Raw genomic sequence first — 14,869 nt, forward strand, 5'->3', positions numbered from 1 at the left:
ATGTTGTATGTTATGCTCATGGTAAAGACAGTTGAGAGAAAGCAGGTTGTTCACAAATTCTGGGAAATGAACAGATTGGGAGCCTGATTTTCTTCCATTTCTCTCTTCTCCTCGCCTTCTGTTTTCAGGAGAGCTCTTTCTGAGCTGGATTATTTTAATTTCTTTGCAAGTGCCCCATTGTTTTTTATAGTAACTTAATGCTTTTTAGATTTCTTCTTAATCTTTACTTTTAAAATATTCTTTGATCACGAACGTTCAAAGATTTATATGTTTTTACCATGTGAAGTTTTGAGGAAATACTTGAATTTATCTTTTGTTGAGGAAATAAGGACTAAGATATGCAGGAAATAAGGAATTTATAGTTTATCATGAATCAATGCCCAAATTTAGGATTTATTTTTTAAGCTATAGATATTGATTTATATTCTGAGTCTTACACTAAAAAAAGGCCTGTGAACCTAAAAAGAATTAGTATTTACTATCTTTATCAGAAATAGTAACTTAAAAAATCCCCAAATTCTCAGTGTAAAAAATGCATGTCTAGAAAAATTGCAGAAACTTGAGTAATAGTTTTGTTTTCTAAATAAATGGAGATAAATTAAACATTTTTTGTTAGAATCACTAAATCAATAAAGATTATAAACTTTGAGATGTTTGGAGAAGTTTTTCAGATGTTAGACATTAAATTAGTTTGCATCGTTTGCATTTATCATTCCAGTATAATGTTGAATTTTACTTAAAACCCCTCTCGAAAGTGATGTTTGACTTTAAATATTTATTGGCATGAAAATCATTGTCTAGGTTCTAAAACCTGTAGATTGGGTAATGATTTGGCATTTAAGTGAATAAAATAGATGGATATTGAAGAAAATGAACTTTCATTTTTTACCAAGGTCCATATTTGACTATTTCACTGTTACTTTAAATGCTTATAAGCAGATGCCTAGTCATTTGGTATATTATCAAACTCTATTTCATTTTATTGGATACTGGTTATTTACGAAAACTAGAAAATTACGGTTTTCAATTAAATATGAAGGAGAGTACCACTGTATTTAAAGAGTATACCTTCTTAAATTTATTGTATGTTTATCCATGAATATTTTATTGGTAACATGTTTTCTTTTTATATTATTCTGGATTTGTGTGTTACTTGGATTAGTGGAAAATGTCTACTCATATGAAATATTTCTGAAGGGATAAATAGTATGGTTGCCATCTTACAGGTAAGGTAACTGAAATTCGGAGAAGTTCAATACCTTGTCCAATCACAAACTTGCCACTTGACAGAGGTGTGATTTGGGCCCATGTCCCTAAGTCATGTTCTTGCTATTATTAAATCCTATTCAAGCTCCCATTCAATACTACTTTTTGCATTTTTCCCCCAAGGAATTTTTTAGCAATATTGTTGTAGGATTAAAAATATTAAATATATTTTAAAATACTAAACATCATAATATCTGCTCTTCAGAGAAAGCTCAGTGAACCTCCTGATTGATAGATTAATATTTTGCTGTTTTCATTGAGGCAGTCTATTATATCTTATAAAGGCATCGCAGTGGGTTAAAAATATTTTTTAAAATATGTACCTGCTGGAAATCAGCTGCAGGCAAAGTTTACTATTTCTCTACAAGAGAAAATACAAGCTTTTAAAAAAAATAATTTGTGGCTATTACTGTCAGAGATTATACTGCTAATCTTTGATGGTATGCCACTTTAATCTAAAATTATGTCCTTTAGCTTCTTTTTAGATGAAGTGGATTCTGATAATTTCTAATTGTTGTATACTTATTTTTATGTGAAGGGGAAGAGCATACTAACTGCGTGTAAGGCTATGAGAGCAGTGGGTGACAGAAGGGGAAGAGAGGAGAGAGAATTTCAATAAAGGAAATGCTGCCAAAATTCAGAAGAGGAAAATAAATAATGTTTAGCAGCCTAGCCAACTCTTCTGCTAGGAAGATACATTATTATTATTCCAATTGGCTGATATCTAATAGTGTTGCTAGGGATTTGATGTCAGAACTCTTCCTACAGAATTATTTGCCTAGCCTTTTGGCTAACAAAAAAAAGAAATAGCCAGAAGACTTGGCTGCAGGTAGCTTTGAATATTGGTAAATCTTTTCATAATTTATTTTAATCTTTTTGTATAATCTGTTTTAAAGTCGCCTGAGTACTTCTGCTATTTTAAAAAATATTGTAGCCTTAATAATAACTTTTATTTTCTTAATATCTAGAAGGTCATTTATTTTGTTCACTGAAGAATGGAAAAAAATTGCTAAAATACACATTCAGCTTTTTAGATTTTTGGAAAGAATAGCCAAGAGTCAAGAATAGCCAAGAGTATTGTGGAATTAAAATTGATATGAGATGAAAATTATTTTTAATGCTAATATAAAAGTAATTTGGCTTTTTTGTTCCTGTTTCCTGAGATGCTACTAGAGATATTCCTTAGTAACATTTTTTATTTTTTTTGCTTGAAAAGAATAATGTCAGATATAGTTTATATTTCTAAAGAAATAAGAATAATCTATTCTAACAATTGCCAATTCCATTTGTCAGTATATCTCTACGTTTTTAGTGAGAGATGGAACACAGAAACCTTATAATAAATCTTAATCATGTCCTACAATACCAGGTTGAGTGAGTATATGTCCTCATTAAACATATTTCCATAGTCAGTTATAAATATTAATAGCATTTAACATAGAAAATTTAGCAGTTTTTATTTCTCTGTAAAACTGTTACAGTTACTGTGAATTTAAATGGTTAAAACCTGGCAGCAATTTTATTGTCTTACTCTTCTTTTACTTTTACCAAACACTGTAGCACTGCATTAATTGGTGAATGTAGTAAGGAAGTATGTTATCCTGTTCTCTTATTGGATTGCCCAAACTTTTCTAGAATTTTTACTGCTAAAATATGGTCAGGCAGACAAAATAATTTTTCTGGAATACTTCACCCTCAGCCATGAACCTGACAGTCAGATGCTAGTGAAATACGCTCTGTAAGACAGTTGCATACATATGATTACCAAAATTTAGTGGATAATTCTGAACACTCAGTGACAGCCATTAGGGAGGTATAAATAATTATTTGTTTCACTTTAGATATTAATTGCCATTAGGATGTAATAAGACTGAGAAAAGTACATTTTACCTGAGCGTTGGGTTGGGAAGTGGAGGGGTTTTATGTAGAATAAGCTTGTAACTTCTTTTCTTATGTTTTAGAATATAATAAACTTAAGCTAAGGGTCATTCCAAAAAGGCTCATACCCATACAGGTATCATAGGATTTTATTTTAGGATTAAATTAAGATTGCTTATTTTAATGTGAGAGTATTTGCCTTATGAACCTACCCTCAGCATGTGAAGTTGGTTATTTAGTTATTTTGAAAATTCAAATCTGTATGCTTTAGATATCTCAGATGTGATCTAAGCTGTTTCTGTTATTTTTATTTTTTAATTTTATGATTTTTACTGTCTCCAGGTGTTTCTATTCTTTTAACAACAGAGAAAAACAAAATCCTTTACCAGTGGGTACAGTGGTTCTCAGTTGGGAGGAGGTTGACTTTCCCCCACAGAAAACATTTGGTAATGTCTGGAGATGTTTTTGGTTGTGGCAGCTAGGGGAGTGCTGCTGGCATCTAGTGGGTGGAGGCCAGGGAGTCTGCTGAATGTTCTGCAATGCACAAGAGAGTCCCCTGTAACAAAGCATTATCCAGCCGAGTGTCAGTAGTGCTGAGGTTGAGAAACTGTTCAGTAGGAGGAAGATCACAAAGAAAAAAAAATTTTTTACTTTTCAGAGTAGTCTTATAAAAACACAGAAAAGTACGTCTAAGCTGTGGTTTATAAATAAAAATTGCTTCAAACTCATTGATAGGAAAATTGTCATTTTATATATAAAATTTTATTTGTAAAACACAGTTTTTTATTTTAATAAATTGTGAGGAACATTTATTCAGTCATTCAGTACATATTATTGTCTATTCACTTCCCCTTCGTCTAGGCTCTAAAACAAAGTTCCTGTGTTTAAGGAGCTTACGTTCCAATTAGAGAAGACAGGCAATAAACAAATACATGGTAAACAATATGAGTATTATGACGTATAATAAAGCAGGGTACAGGGGTGGATATAGTCAAGGAAGACCTTTCTCTAGTGACGCTTGAACAGAGACCTGGAACTCAAGTAAGTCACTGTTGTTGACATTCTCAAGGAACAGTAAGGAGACCAGTGTATCTTGAGTGGAGTGAGTTAGGGACAGAGCAATAGGAGATGACGAGTTGAGAGTAGTAAGGGCTGTGATTGGACTGGAGACTTTATTAAGATGGTTAGTGGTTGGGACTTTGTCAGCTGTTGGAGGGTTTTGAGCCATTACACAATCTCATTTACATTTTAGTAAAAAAAACTTGATTGCTATGAAAAATAAAGGACAAGGATAATAGCAAGAAGACCAGCTACTAGGCTGCTAAAATACAGTCCAAATATGAAATGATTATTAGTAGTGGTAGAAGCGTTTACAAGTGGTCTATTATAGTTTGAAGAGCTAACAGAATTTGGTGATAATTTGAATGTGGGCTGTGAGATAGAATGCGAAACGTCAAGGATATTTCCAGGACTTCACCGCCCAAACAACTGGAAGAATGGAGATACCAGTTACCGAGAGGGGGAGCCTGACGTAAGAATAGTTTCTGGGAAGAAGTTAAAGATTTGGGTTTTACACATGTTTACTCTGCCTACTTAACTTCCAGGGACAGATGTTAATTAAGTAGCTAGATACAAAAATCTGGATTTCAATGGGGTGGTCTGAGCTAGATAAATAAATTTGGGAGCTTTCAGCATAAAGATGATATTTAAAGACATGGAAACTGACTGGAGATTTCCTAGAAGTAATTCGAAATAGAAAAGAAAAGAGTTCTGAAGACCAAACTAGGCACTCTTCAGTTTTTGAAGTTAGAAAGATGAAAGGTAACAAGAAAGGTGACTAAGACTGCAGCCAGTGAAACACGAGTAGAATGGTGGTGAGAGAGGGTCAAGAAACGTGGTGGTAAATTGAAAGAGCAATTATCATGATGGACTGTGGAATATAAACAAGTAGGGAGTTGAATATATTCTGGAAAGCCAATGACATGGTGGTTGGGCCAAGGAATTGGAGCTCCCGTCGGGGTTGAGAATTTGTTAGCATTGATAGTCAACAGGGAGTTAGCTCAAAAGAAAGCATGTGGTATTCATAAGGTGACATACTTGAAATTGTAATTATGTTATGAGTTACAGTTCTTAGAAATGATAAGGTATAGTATATAGTCTTAGAATTTGAATTGAGATTAGGATATAAGTTTATAGGAAGATATGAGCTGAAGGAATTCACAGATCAAGTATTTAATTATTTGTTAGACCATAAATAGCCAAATCTGACTCTTCTTTTCATTTAGCTTGCATTAAGAGGTGGTGCCCCCCACTGCCTAGTTTTGTAACATTTAAAAATTTTTAAACGATACAGTTCTAAAAGATTATGAGATAGGAGTATAGGAATATTATTAATATTTCATGAGAGTGACCCTCTCCTCCTCTGCTGGTTTATGTGTAAGGACATAAGTATGTTTATGTACATGTTGCCTATGTGTTTCTTTTTCTGTGTTTATTGCTGCTATTATACATGTGAAACAGTCCTTGTAGATACTTTTCTCTGTCTCTTCACATGTTGAGGGAAGAGACAGTTCTTTGTCCAATTTTCTTTGTTTTCATTCATTCATTTAATAAATATTTGTTGAGCTGGAGCTGATTCTACATTCCAGGCACTCATCATTGAACAAGACAGGCAAAAGTCCCCATCTTCAAGAAACTTGCATACTGCTAAGAGAGACAAAACAAGAAATAAATAGATATATATCAGATGGAGATAAATACTATGAAAAAAATAAAATACAGCAAGGAAATAGGGAATACTGGGATTTTCTATAATTTGGTCAAGGAAAAGTTCTCTGATAAGGCGATATTTAAGTAGAAACCTGAAGAAAGTGAGGGGAGTATGCATGTGGTTGTCTGGGGAGTTTTCTGGGAAGAACAAATGTAGCAGTCCTGATTTGAAAGTTCGCTAGCTATGTCTGAGAAATAGCAAGGAGGTCAGTGTAGTTGGAGGTGAGCCAGGAAGAAAGTGGTAGATGAGATCAGAGAGGTGGTCTGACTCTTCCTCTCCTTTTTTCCTGTCTCTCACATCCTTTTCTGTGTCTTATTTGACAAATTTTTGTCTCTGTTTTTTATAGGCCATTTATAACTAACTTTTATGTTTTATATGTATTTTAAGAGTTTGGTTTTCTAAAATTAATAAAAGTATTTTTATATTCTGTATTTCACTGTCACAACTTTTTATACCTTTTATATTGTAAAATGTGATACACATATGAAGGAGTGCATAAAAATAAAAACAGTTAAGTGAATTATCCTGATGTTTCTTTTGGGCAACATTTGGAAGATTTATCCTTTTTGTTACTTTAGATACAGTTTATTTTCATTGTTGTGAATCCTCATCATATTTCATTTAATATAAAGCCATTTATTCGTTCTGTTGATGGACATTTACTTTGTTTCTAGTTTTTGGAGGTTATAAATAATGCTGTTGTAAGCAGCCTTGTTTATTCCTCCCGCTGTACATGTGCATGTGTTTCACTTAGATGTATAGCTAGAAGTGCTGGTGTTCAAAGGTTAATTGGTATGTTCCTTTAGATAGCGTTAAACACTTTTCCAAAATAGTTGCACCCATTTAAACTCCTACCAGTAGAGTATATGAATTCTGATTGCCTCATATCCTTACTAATACTTAAATCTTCTTAACATTAGCCATTTGGTATGTATGAGCAGTACTTGATTGTGTTTTAATTTACATTTCTCTGATGACTAATGATACTGAACCCCTTTTCATATATTTACTGATTATATGACTGGCCTATTTGGCAAAGTGTGCCTATTTAAGTATTTTTCCCATTTGACTTTTTCTTGGTAATTGTAGGGCGTTTTAGATTAGTCCTTTTTTTGGAATGTGTTGTAAACATCTTCCACTCTTTGGTTTATCTTTTCACTCTCTTAATGGCATTTTTTGGTAAGCAGAGGTTTTAAATTTTAATGTACTCCACCTTATCAACCGTTTCATTTTTGAGTAGTGTTTTTTGGGTTCAGTTTATAAAATATTTTTTATCCTTTCTAAAACCAATGTAATTCTCCTTTATTATCATCTAGGTACTATATTTTTCTGTCTTTCCCATTTCTACCTGGAATTGAATTTTGTGATTCTCATGAGATAGAAGTCAGGGTTTCAGTTTTTTCATAGATGAATAGTCAATTGATTTAGCACCATTTATTGAAAAGATAATTCTTTCCCCTCCACTCTGTAGTGCCATCTTTCTCATAATCATGATTCATATGTGTGTGTGTCTGTTTCTGTTTCTTTTCTAGTCAGTTGATCTATTTGTCTCTCCTTGTGGAGAGACAATACCACACTGTCATTACAACTATGGTTTTATAAGAAATATTATCTAGTAGAACAGTAGTTTTTAACCTTTTTTTTAATGCCCATTTTCCTCCTATGGAAATTTTCTCCTCTCACCACCCCTGTGAAGTTAAATACTAAGAAAAAAGATTTTGTCAGATAAGATTGTGTAGAGCCACAAACCATAGTGATAGCTAAGACTTTTTTTCTCCCTCTAAGAACCAGTTTTCTCCCACTTGGGAGCAAAACTTGCCCTGTCGAGAATACATGCAGTAGAACCGACTTTCCTACCTTGCTCTGTTTATATGAGCCTCATGGTATTCTTTGTGTTTGTTTTTTCCTATGAAATAAAGAAACAGCTTAGCAATTTCTACAGACTAAAGCAAAGTAAATATATATGTATATGTGTGTGTGTAAATATATATATGTATGTGTGTGTATATATATATGTATATATATATGAACTCCCACCCGTTGTATATAGTATGTAATGTGGTTATATATAAGCAACCTGACCAAATTGAGTTTATCCTAGGAATGAAAGGTGGTTTTTGCACTAGAAAATAAGTCAGTATATTTTATCACATTAACAGATTAGAAAAAAAATTCAAATAGAGCATCTCAGTGTATGAAGACAAAGATAAAATTCAGGATTCATTCAGGTTACACACTCTTAGTAAACTAGAACTTAGGAGAACTTTCATAATCAGATAAATGGTCTTTCTTCCCGACCCCCTTAAAAAAAAAACACAAAATCAACCAACTATAGCATGCTAAGATGAAATGTTGACTTCTTCCCTCCAGGTTGGAGACAAGGCATTGATGCCCCCACTATCACCATTATTATTATTAAACATACTACTAGAAATTCTAGCCAATGCAGTAAGACAAGAGAAAGAAAGAAAAGGTACAACTGCTGAAGGAAATAAAACTGTCATTACACATAGATGATGTAATTGTATAAATGATTTATCTGTAGATTCTTTTGGGTTTTTAAGAAAGTATAAAAAATGTGACTATGAAACAATATTTTTAAAAATATTTTTATGTGCTCACAAACCTTTAGACAAGGAAATTAATAGCAAATGCCATTTATAATAGAATCAAAAAACAGGAAATTACTGAATTAAATCTGACAAAGTGCAAGTCCTTTAGAAGAAACTTAACGAAAGGTAATGGAGAGAATATATTATACGTGAATGTATGCATGAGTATGTGTTGTAACTTGAAAATGTAACTTTAAAATTTTTATGCAAATACAAATTATCTGGAATAATCAAGACATTCTTGCAAAAGAATAAGATGGGATGACATGGCCTACCAGGTATTGAGACTTATTACAAAGCCATAATAACTAAGACATTTGTCACTGTTGCAGGGATAAACAAACCAAGGGAACAAGAGTAGAGAGCCCATGCATGTATGGATACTTGATCTCAGGTCACTGAAGAAATGACAGCTTTTTAGATAAGTCATTCTGGAACAGTTGAATATTCATATACAAAAAGTAAATTCAGATTCCTGTCTTTCACTGTGCACAAAAAAATTAAATAATAATTCTATGTGAATTAGTGACCTAAATGTGAAAGGCAAAACTTAACAAAGCTTTTAAAAGGCTTTACAAGATAATATAGGAGAATGCCATTATTACTTCAGCATCAGGAAAGATTTCTTAAATAGGATATAAAAAGCACTAAAGGAAAAGATTGATACATTGGACTACTTAAAATTAAGACTTTAGTTTATAAAAAGGTGCCATCAAGAGAGTGAATAGGGTAGTTTCAGAGCAGGAGAAGATATTTGCAATATGCAACTGAAACATAGCAATATCCAAAATGTATGAAGAAGGAGTTAGTAACCTTTACCTTTAGGGTAGGGGTGAGGGAGAGCCAGCAATGGGGAAGGAATACACAGGAGGCTCTACTTGGTTTCAGATGTTCTAATTCTTGAGAGGATACTGTTACTTTTCTTCTTCTTCTTTATATATATATATATTTTGAGACAGAGTCTCACTCTGTTGCCCAGGCTGGAGTGCAGTGGCACAATCTCGGCTCACTGCAACCTCCACCTCCCAGGTTCACGTGATCCTCCTGCCTCAGCCCCGCCTAGTAGCTGTGATTACAGGCACGCACCACCGTGCCCTGCTATTTTATTTTTATTTTTATTTTTTAGTAGAGACGGGGTTTCGCCTGTTGGCCAGGCTAGTCTCGAACTCCTGACTTCAGGTGATCCACCCACCTTGGCCTCCCAAAGTGCTGGGATTACAGGCGTGAGCCACCGTGCCTGGCCCAGTGTTAATTTTCTTTAAACTGAACACATGTGTTTTATGAATTTATCTGTATATGAGCACATTTCTTAACAAAAATGGAAGAAATGTAAACAATAAAGAAATACATTTACTGATTATATCAGTTTGCTAGGCCTGCCTTAAGAAAATACAACAAAGTGGGTGGCTTAAACAACAGAAATTCATTTTCTCACATTCTGTAGGCTACAACTCCAAGATCAGGGTGTCAGCAGGTTAGTTTTCTCCTGACGCCTCTGTCTTTGGCTTGCAGATAACCACCTTCTCTCTGTCCCCACATGGTCTTTCCTCTGGGAACATCCATGGTGTCTCTCAGTGTGTCCAAATTTCCTCTTCTTATAAGGGAACCAGTCGGATTGGGTTAGTGCCCACCCTAAGGGCCTCATTTTATTTTAGTCACTGCTTTAAAGGCTTTGTCTCCAACTACAGTCACATTCTAAGGTACAGGGGTTAGGGCTTCAACATAGGAATTTTGGGGGACCTAATTGAGCCCATAACACTGATTATGTAGTAAAGATCTCGGATAGCAAATGGGTTCCTGTGATTTGGATAAAAATTTTTAAGCCAATTTTTGGATTCAAAAAGTGTTAAATCTAAAAAAATCTAAGACAGAAGTAAAGATGTACTCTAGAGAACAGTGTTAAGTGACTCAAAATATGGATTTAGTGCTGATGATGTTAATTATGCATGTGTGAACTTGGAATACAGTTGTTTTTTTGAAAATGTAAAAGTGATAAAAAGCAATTTCTAGATTAAAGTTTTTTTACTACTGTATTTTACATAAATACTTTAAATATAAATGTATAACCAAATGAATAAATGTAATATTATAAGTAGATCTTTTAGTCTCATCTCCATCCTTGACATTTATAAATTGTAGTTGGCCAAAAATTATTTTAAAATCTTTTCACTGGGAGTAGAGTGGATGGATTTTATTTGGTCATAGATGGTAATTTTAGTACAGTAAGCTCTGCTATAATGCAATATGTGCATTCCTAAAAATCACTTCACTGTGTAAAACCGTGCATTAAAACCACAGGGCTTACCACTCCGAAACTTTGTCTGTGACACTTAAAAGGATAGGAATATAATAAAAACAACAGCACTCTTTTATATAAATATTAAGTGATTAAGAAGTACATAAATACTATGATAAACATGGCACTTTACCTTGAGAAAGACCTGAAGTTTTCTTATGGAAGTGAGCATCAGGAGGGTTGCAGAATGTGAATTATTGTGAAGTGATGGAAGGGAGGGTCTGGGAAATTGGAGGGAAAGTTGTAATACTAGATGTGGGTGGGTGTGGCTCGTAGCATGGAAGAGAAACTGAGGTGGCTGGTAGATGTTTGACAGGTGAGTGTGTTTTGTGTATTCCTACATATTTTGGTTCATCTGGGTACAATTTTTTGTGTTCATCTAGGATTTTTTCACAGATAAAAGTATGCATAAGAATGATTGCCATGGTCAAACTTGTTTAATGTATCAATTATGTTAGAACAAATTTGTGTTTTTAGATAGTGTTAATGCAGAATTTACTTAATTTTTTATGTCATCCACAGGCCCATCATTTTGGTTTTATATGTTTTATAGGGATTCTATATTGGGTTCTTTTTACTGAAGTTTTGAAATGATTGCCTAATATTTACCTGCTACATAACGTTTTAAGTGTCTTGCTGAATTCTAAGTTTTTTCAGGCTAATGAATAAGTAATGTGGATGTGGAATCAGATTTTTGCTTGAGTCTGGTGGTGACTCAATATAATACACACAGAAAAGTATCAGTTCTTTTGTTTCAAGCAAGCATACTATCTCTGGTGGCCTTCCTATTTTTGAAGTTGCTGTTAGGATACTTTAATCCTTAACATGAATCAGTATAAAAGAAAGCATGTGGGTGGTTGTGTTTGGGTGTCCTTTCCATCCACTTGGTGCTTTTATTTTCTGTGGTTGTTTTATTCCACAGCTTAGCAACAGCAGATTTCCAGGAGAAGTCTTAGTTCTTCATCTCTCTCTCCTTCCTCTGGTCTGGTTGGTTGGTAACAGTGAGAGTAAATGAAATGCTTTTTGTTTTTCTGTCTTCCCACCACAGTGTCTTTGGTTTACTTTTAGGACCCTCATTTTCAATCTCTGAGCCAGAAGACCTGCCTTTAAATCACAGCATTTCAATTCCTCCCTCCTATCTAGGCATTCCTTGATGTTTCTACAGTACTCTGCATGCATCCCTGTTATAAAATGTATCACATTGTTTTGGAATTTTCCAAAGTTGGGCTGTCTTTCTAAATAAACTGTACTTCTTGAGGCCATGGACCATATTTTTATCATTTATACATTTCTATTACATAACACAATGCTTGGCAATGGTGGTTGGGTGACTGGATGGAAGAATGAATGAAGTAGGCTTGAAGAGAGCTGTACTTATGATCCTATTATATATGATTTCTCTTCATTTTGTCCACGTTAATGATTTCTAGATATCTTGGTCACTTGAACTTTAATAATATGAATCATGCTGTGTATTCAAACTTTTTAGCAGAGAAATAATAAAATTCCTTTTGTAAACCAAAGATTGTACAACCATCTGTGTTTTGTTTTGTTTTGGGTTTGTTTTTCTTTTCTTTCTTTCTTTTTTTTTTTTTTTTGCCCAAAATAGGTTCAAAAAACAAACAAGGCTAACTTGCACCTAAGATTGAGGAGTTTTGATGCAGTAGAGTAGTAAACTCCTGTATTTTCCAGCTTGCTATTGTAAATTAAAATACCTATTTTTGAAATTTTAAAATATTTATACATTGATTTCAATAGAAGTATAAAAGAGGGAGAGGTAGTTCTTTTAAGATAATAAGGAAGATGTGTTATGGCTCAATTCTTGATTATTATTGCGACTGTAAGCAATATAAGCAACTCTGAATGGTTTTTAAGACTTTCTTTTTCTTTTTAGGACCTCTTTGTTTTTAGACATGAATTGGCCATAATGAGACTAGCAGCCTTTATGGGCATTACTATGTTAGTTGGAATAACTGGACTCTTTTACACTCAACTAATTGGCATCATCACAGTAAGTATATTTTTAATGTAAAGTAACATTTATGAATATATTACCTAATTATGAATGTAATTCTCAAAAGTTATAGGAAGTTTAGAAATCAAAGGAGAAAATTACCCATGCTTTTTAATACTTTCATGTGCCTATGTAATTTTAAAGTAGTTATAATCAAGTACAAAGTACACACAATTTTGTATCCTGTTTTTAAAAGCTAACAAATACAATGTTTTTATGTGACTATAGACATCATGTTTGTAGTTTTTTATTGATACACAGTATCTTACATATTTATGGGGTACATATGAGTATCTGTTACATGCATATAATATATAATGATCAAATCAGAGTATTTGGGGTCTCCATCACCTTGAGTATTTATCATTTCTATATATTAGGAACATTTCAAGTCCTCTCTGCTAGTTACTTTAAAATATACATTGCTGCTGACTGTAGTCACCCTACTGTGCTACTGAGCATTATAACTTATTTCTTCTGTGTGTTTATAACCATTAACCACACTCTCTTCGTCCCCCGCTCCACCCGTGCACCCTTTCCAGCCTCTTGTATCTCTCATTCAATTCTTGACCTCCATGAGATCAGCTTTTTTGGCTCCCACATATGAGTGAGAAAATACGATATTTGTCTTTCTGTGCCTGGTTTGTTTCACTTAACATAATGACCTCCAGTTCCATCCATGTTGCTGCAAATGACAGAATTTCATTCTTTTTATGGCTCATAGTATTATTCCATTGTGTATATATACCAGATTTTTAAAATTCATTCATCTGTTGATAGACACTTAGGTTGATTTCCTATCCTTGCTCTTGTGAATAATGCTGTGATAAACGTGCAAGTGCAGGTATCCCTTTGATATACTGATTGTTTTTTTTCCTTTGGATAAATAACCAATAGTGAATTGCTGGATCTTATGGTAGTTCTATTTTTAGTTTTTTAAGAATTCTCAGTATTCTTTTCCTTAGTGATTATGCTAATTTACATTCCCACCAACAGTGTACAAGAGTTCCCTTTTCTCTGCATGTTTGCCAGCATCTGTTACTTTTTGTCCTTTTAATAAAAGCCGTTCTAAGATGATATGTTATTGTGGTTTTGACTTGCATTTCCCTGTTGATTAATGATGGTACTTTTCATATACCTGTTGGCTATTTGCATATCTTCTTTTGAGATATGCATATTCATGTCCTATGCCCACTTTTTAATGGTACCTTTTTTTTTTTAATTGTTGAGTTCCTTGTATATTCTGGGTAGTGTCCCTTGTCAAGCAAAAAGTTCAAGTGTTTTCTCTCATTCTACAGGTTGTCTCTTCACTGTGTTGATTGTTTACTATACAGCTTTTTAATTTAGTAGAGTCCCATTTGTCTGTATTTGTTGTCTGCATTTTTCGAGGTCTTAGCCATAAAATTTTCATCTAGACCAAGTCCTGAAATATTTTTCCTAAGTTTTCTTCTGGTAGTTTCACAGTTGTAGGTTTTATGTTTAAGTCTTTAATACATCTTGAGTTGGTTTCTGTATATGGTGAGAAATGGGGTCCAGTTTCCATCTTCATTCTTATGCATATGGATATCCAATTTTCCCAGCACTTCTCATTTATTCAAAAGACTGGTTTTTTTTCCCCCTAATGTATGTTCTTGATGCCTTTGTCAAAAATCAGTTGGCTGTAAATATATGAATTTATTTCTGGATCCTCTATTCTGTTCCCTTGGTCTGTGTGTCTGTGTGTCTGCTTTTATACAGATACTGTGCTATTTTGGTTACTGTAGCCTCATAATATACTTTGAAGTCAGGTAATGTGATGCCTCCAGCATTGTCCTTTTTGCTTAGGATTTTTTTGACTATTCGGGCCCTTTTTTGACTTCATACAAATTTTAGGATTGTTTTCTCTAATTGTGTGAAAAATGATGTTGGTATTTTGATACTGATTATATCAAATCTGTAGATTGCTTGGGCAGTATGGTCATTTAACAATAATTCTTCTGATCCATGATCATGGGATAGCTTTCCTTTGTTTGTCTCTTCCTTTAATTTCTTTC

At 33.6% G+C, this 14,869-nt stretch overlaps 1 protein-coding gene across 13 annotated transcripts in view; it reads left to right on the plus strand.

The window, feature by feature from the left end:
• The window catches only part of ZDHHC21 (zinc finger DHHC-type palmitoyltransferase 21), a 142,120-nt gene that overhangs the window by 34,535 nt on the left and 92,716 nt on the right, over positions 1 to 14,869 (plus strand). For all 13 annotated transcript variants that reach the window (XR_010109065.1, XR_001338455.5, XM_063594016.1 and 10 more), the window contains one exon: positions 12,717 to 12,833. Coding sequence is in view for 11 of the 13 variants with exons in the window: in XM_063594016.1 (XP_063450086.1) it covers positions 12,717 to 12,833 (117 nt within the window). In the remaining 2 variants the exon portion in view is untranslated. The remainder of the gene's footprint in view (positions 1 to 12,716; positions 12,834 to 14,869) is intronic.

Source organism: Pan paniscus, chromosome 11 (genome assembly GCF_029289425.2).
Source record: "Pan paniscus chromosome 11, NHGRI_mPanPan1-v2.0_pri, whole genome shotgun sequence".
NCBI classification, from domain to species: Eukaryota; Metazoa; Chordata; class Mammalia; order Primates; family Hominidae; genus Pan; species Pan paniscus.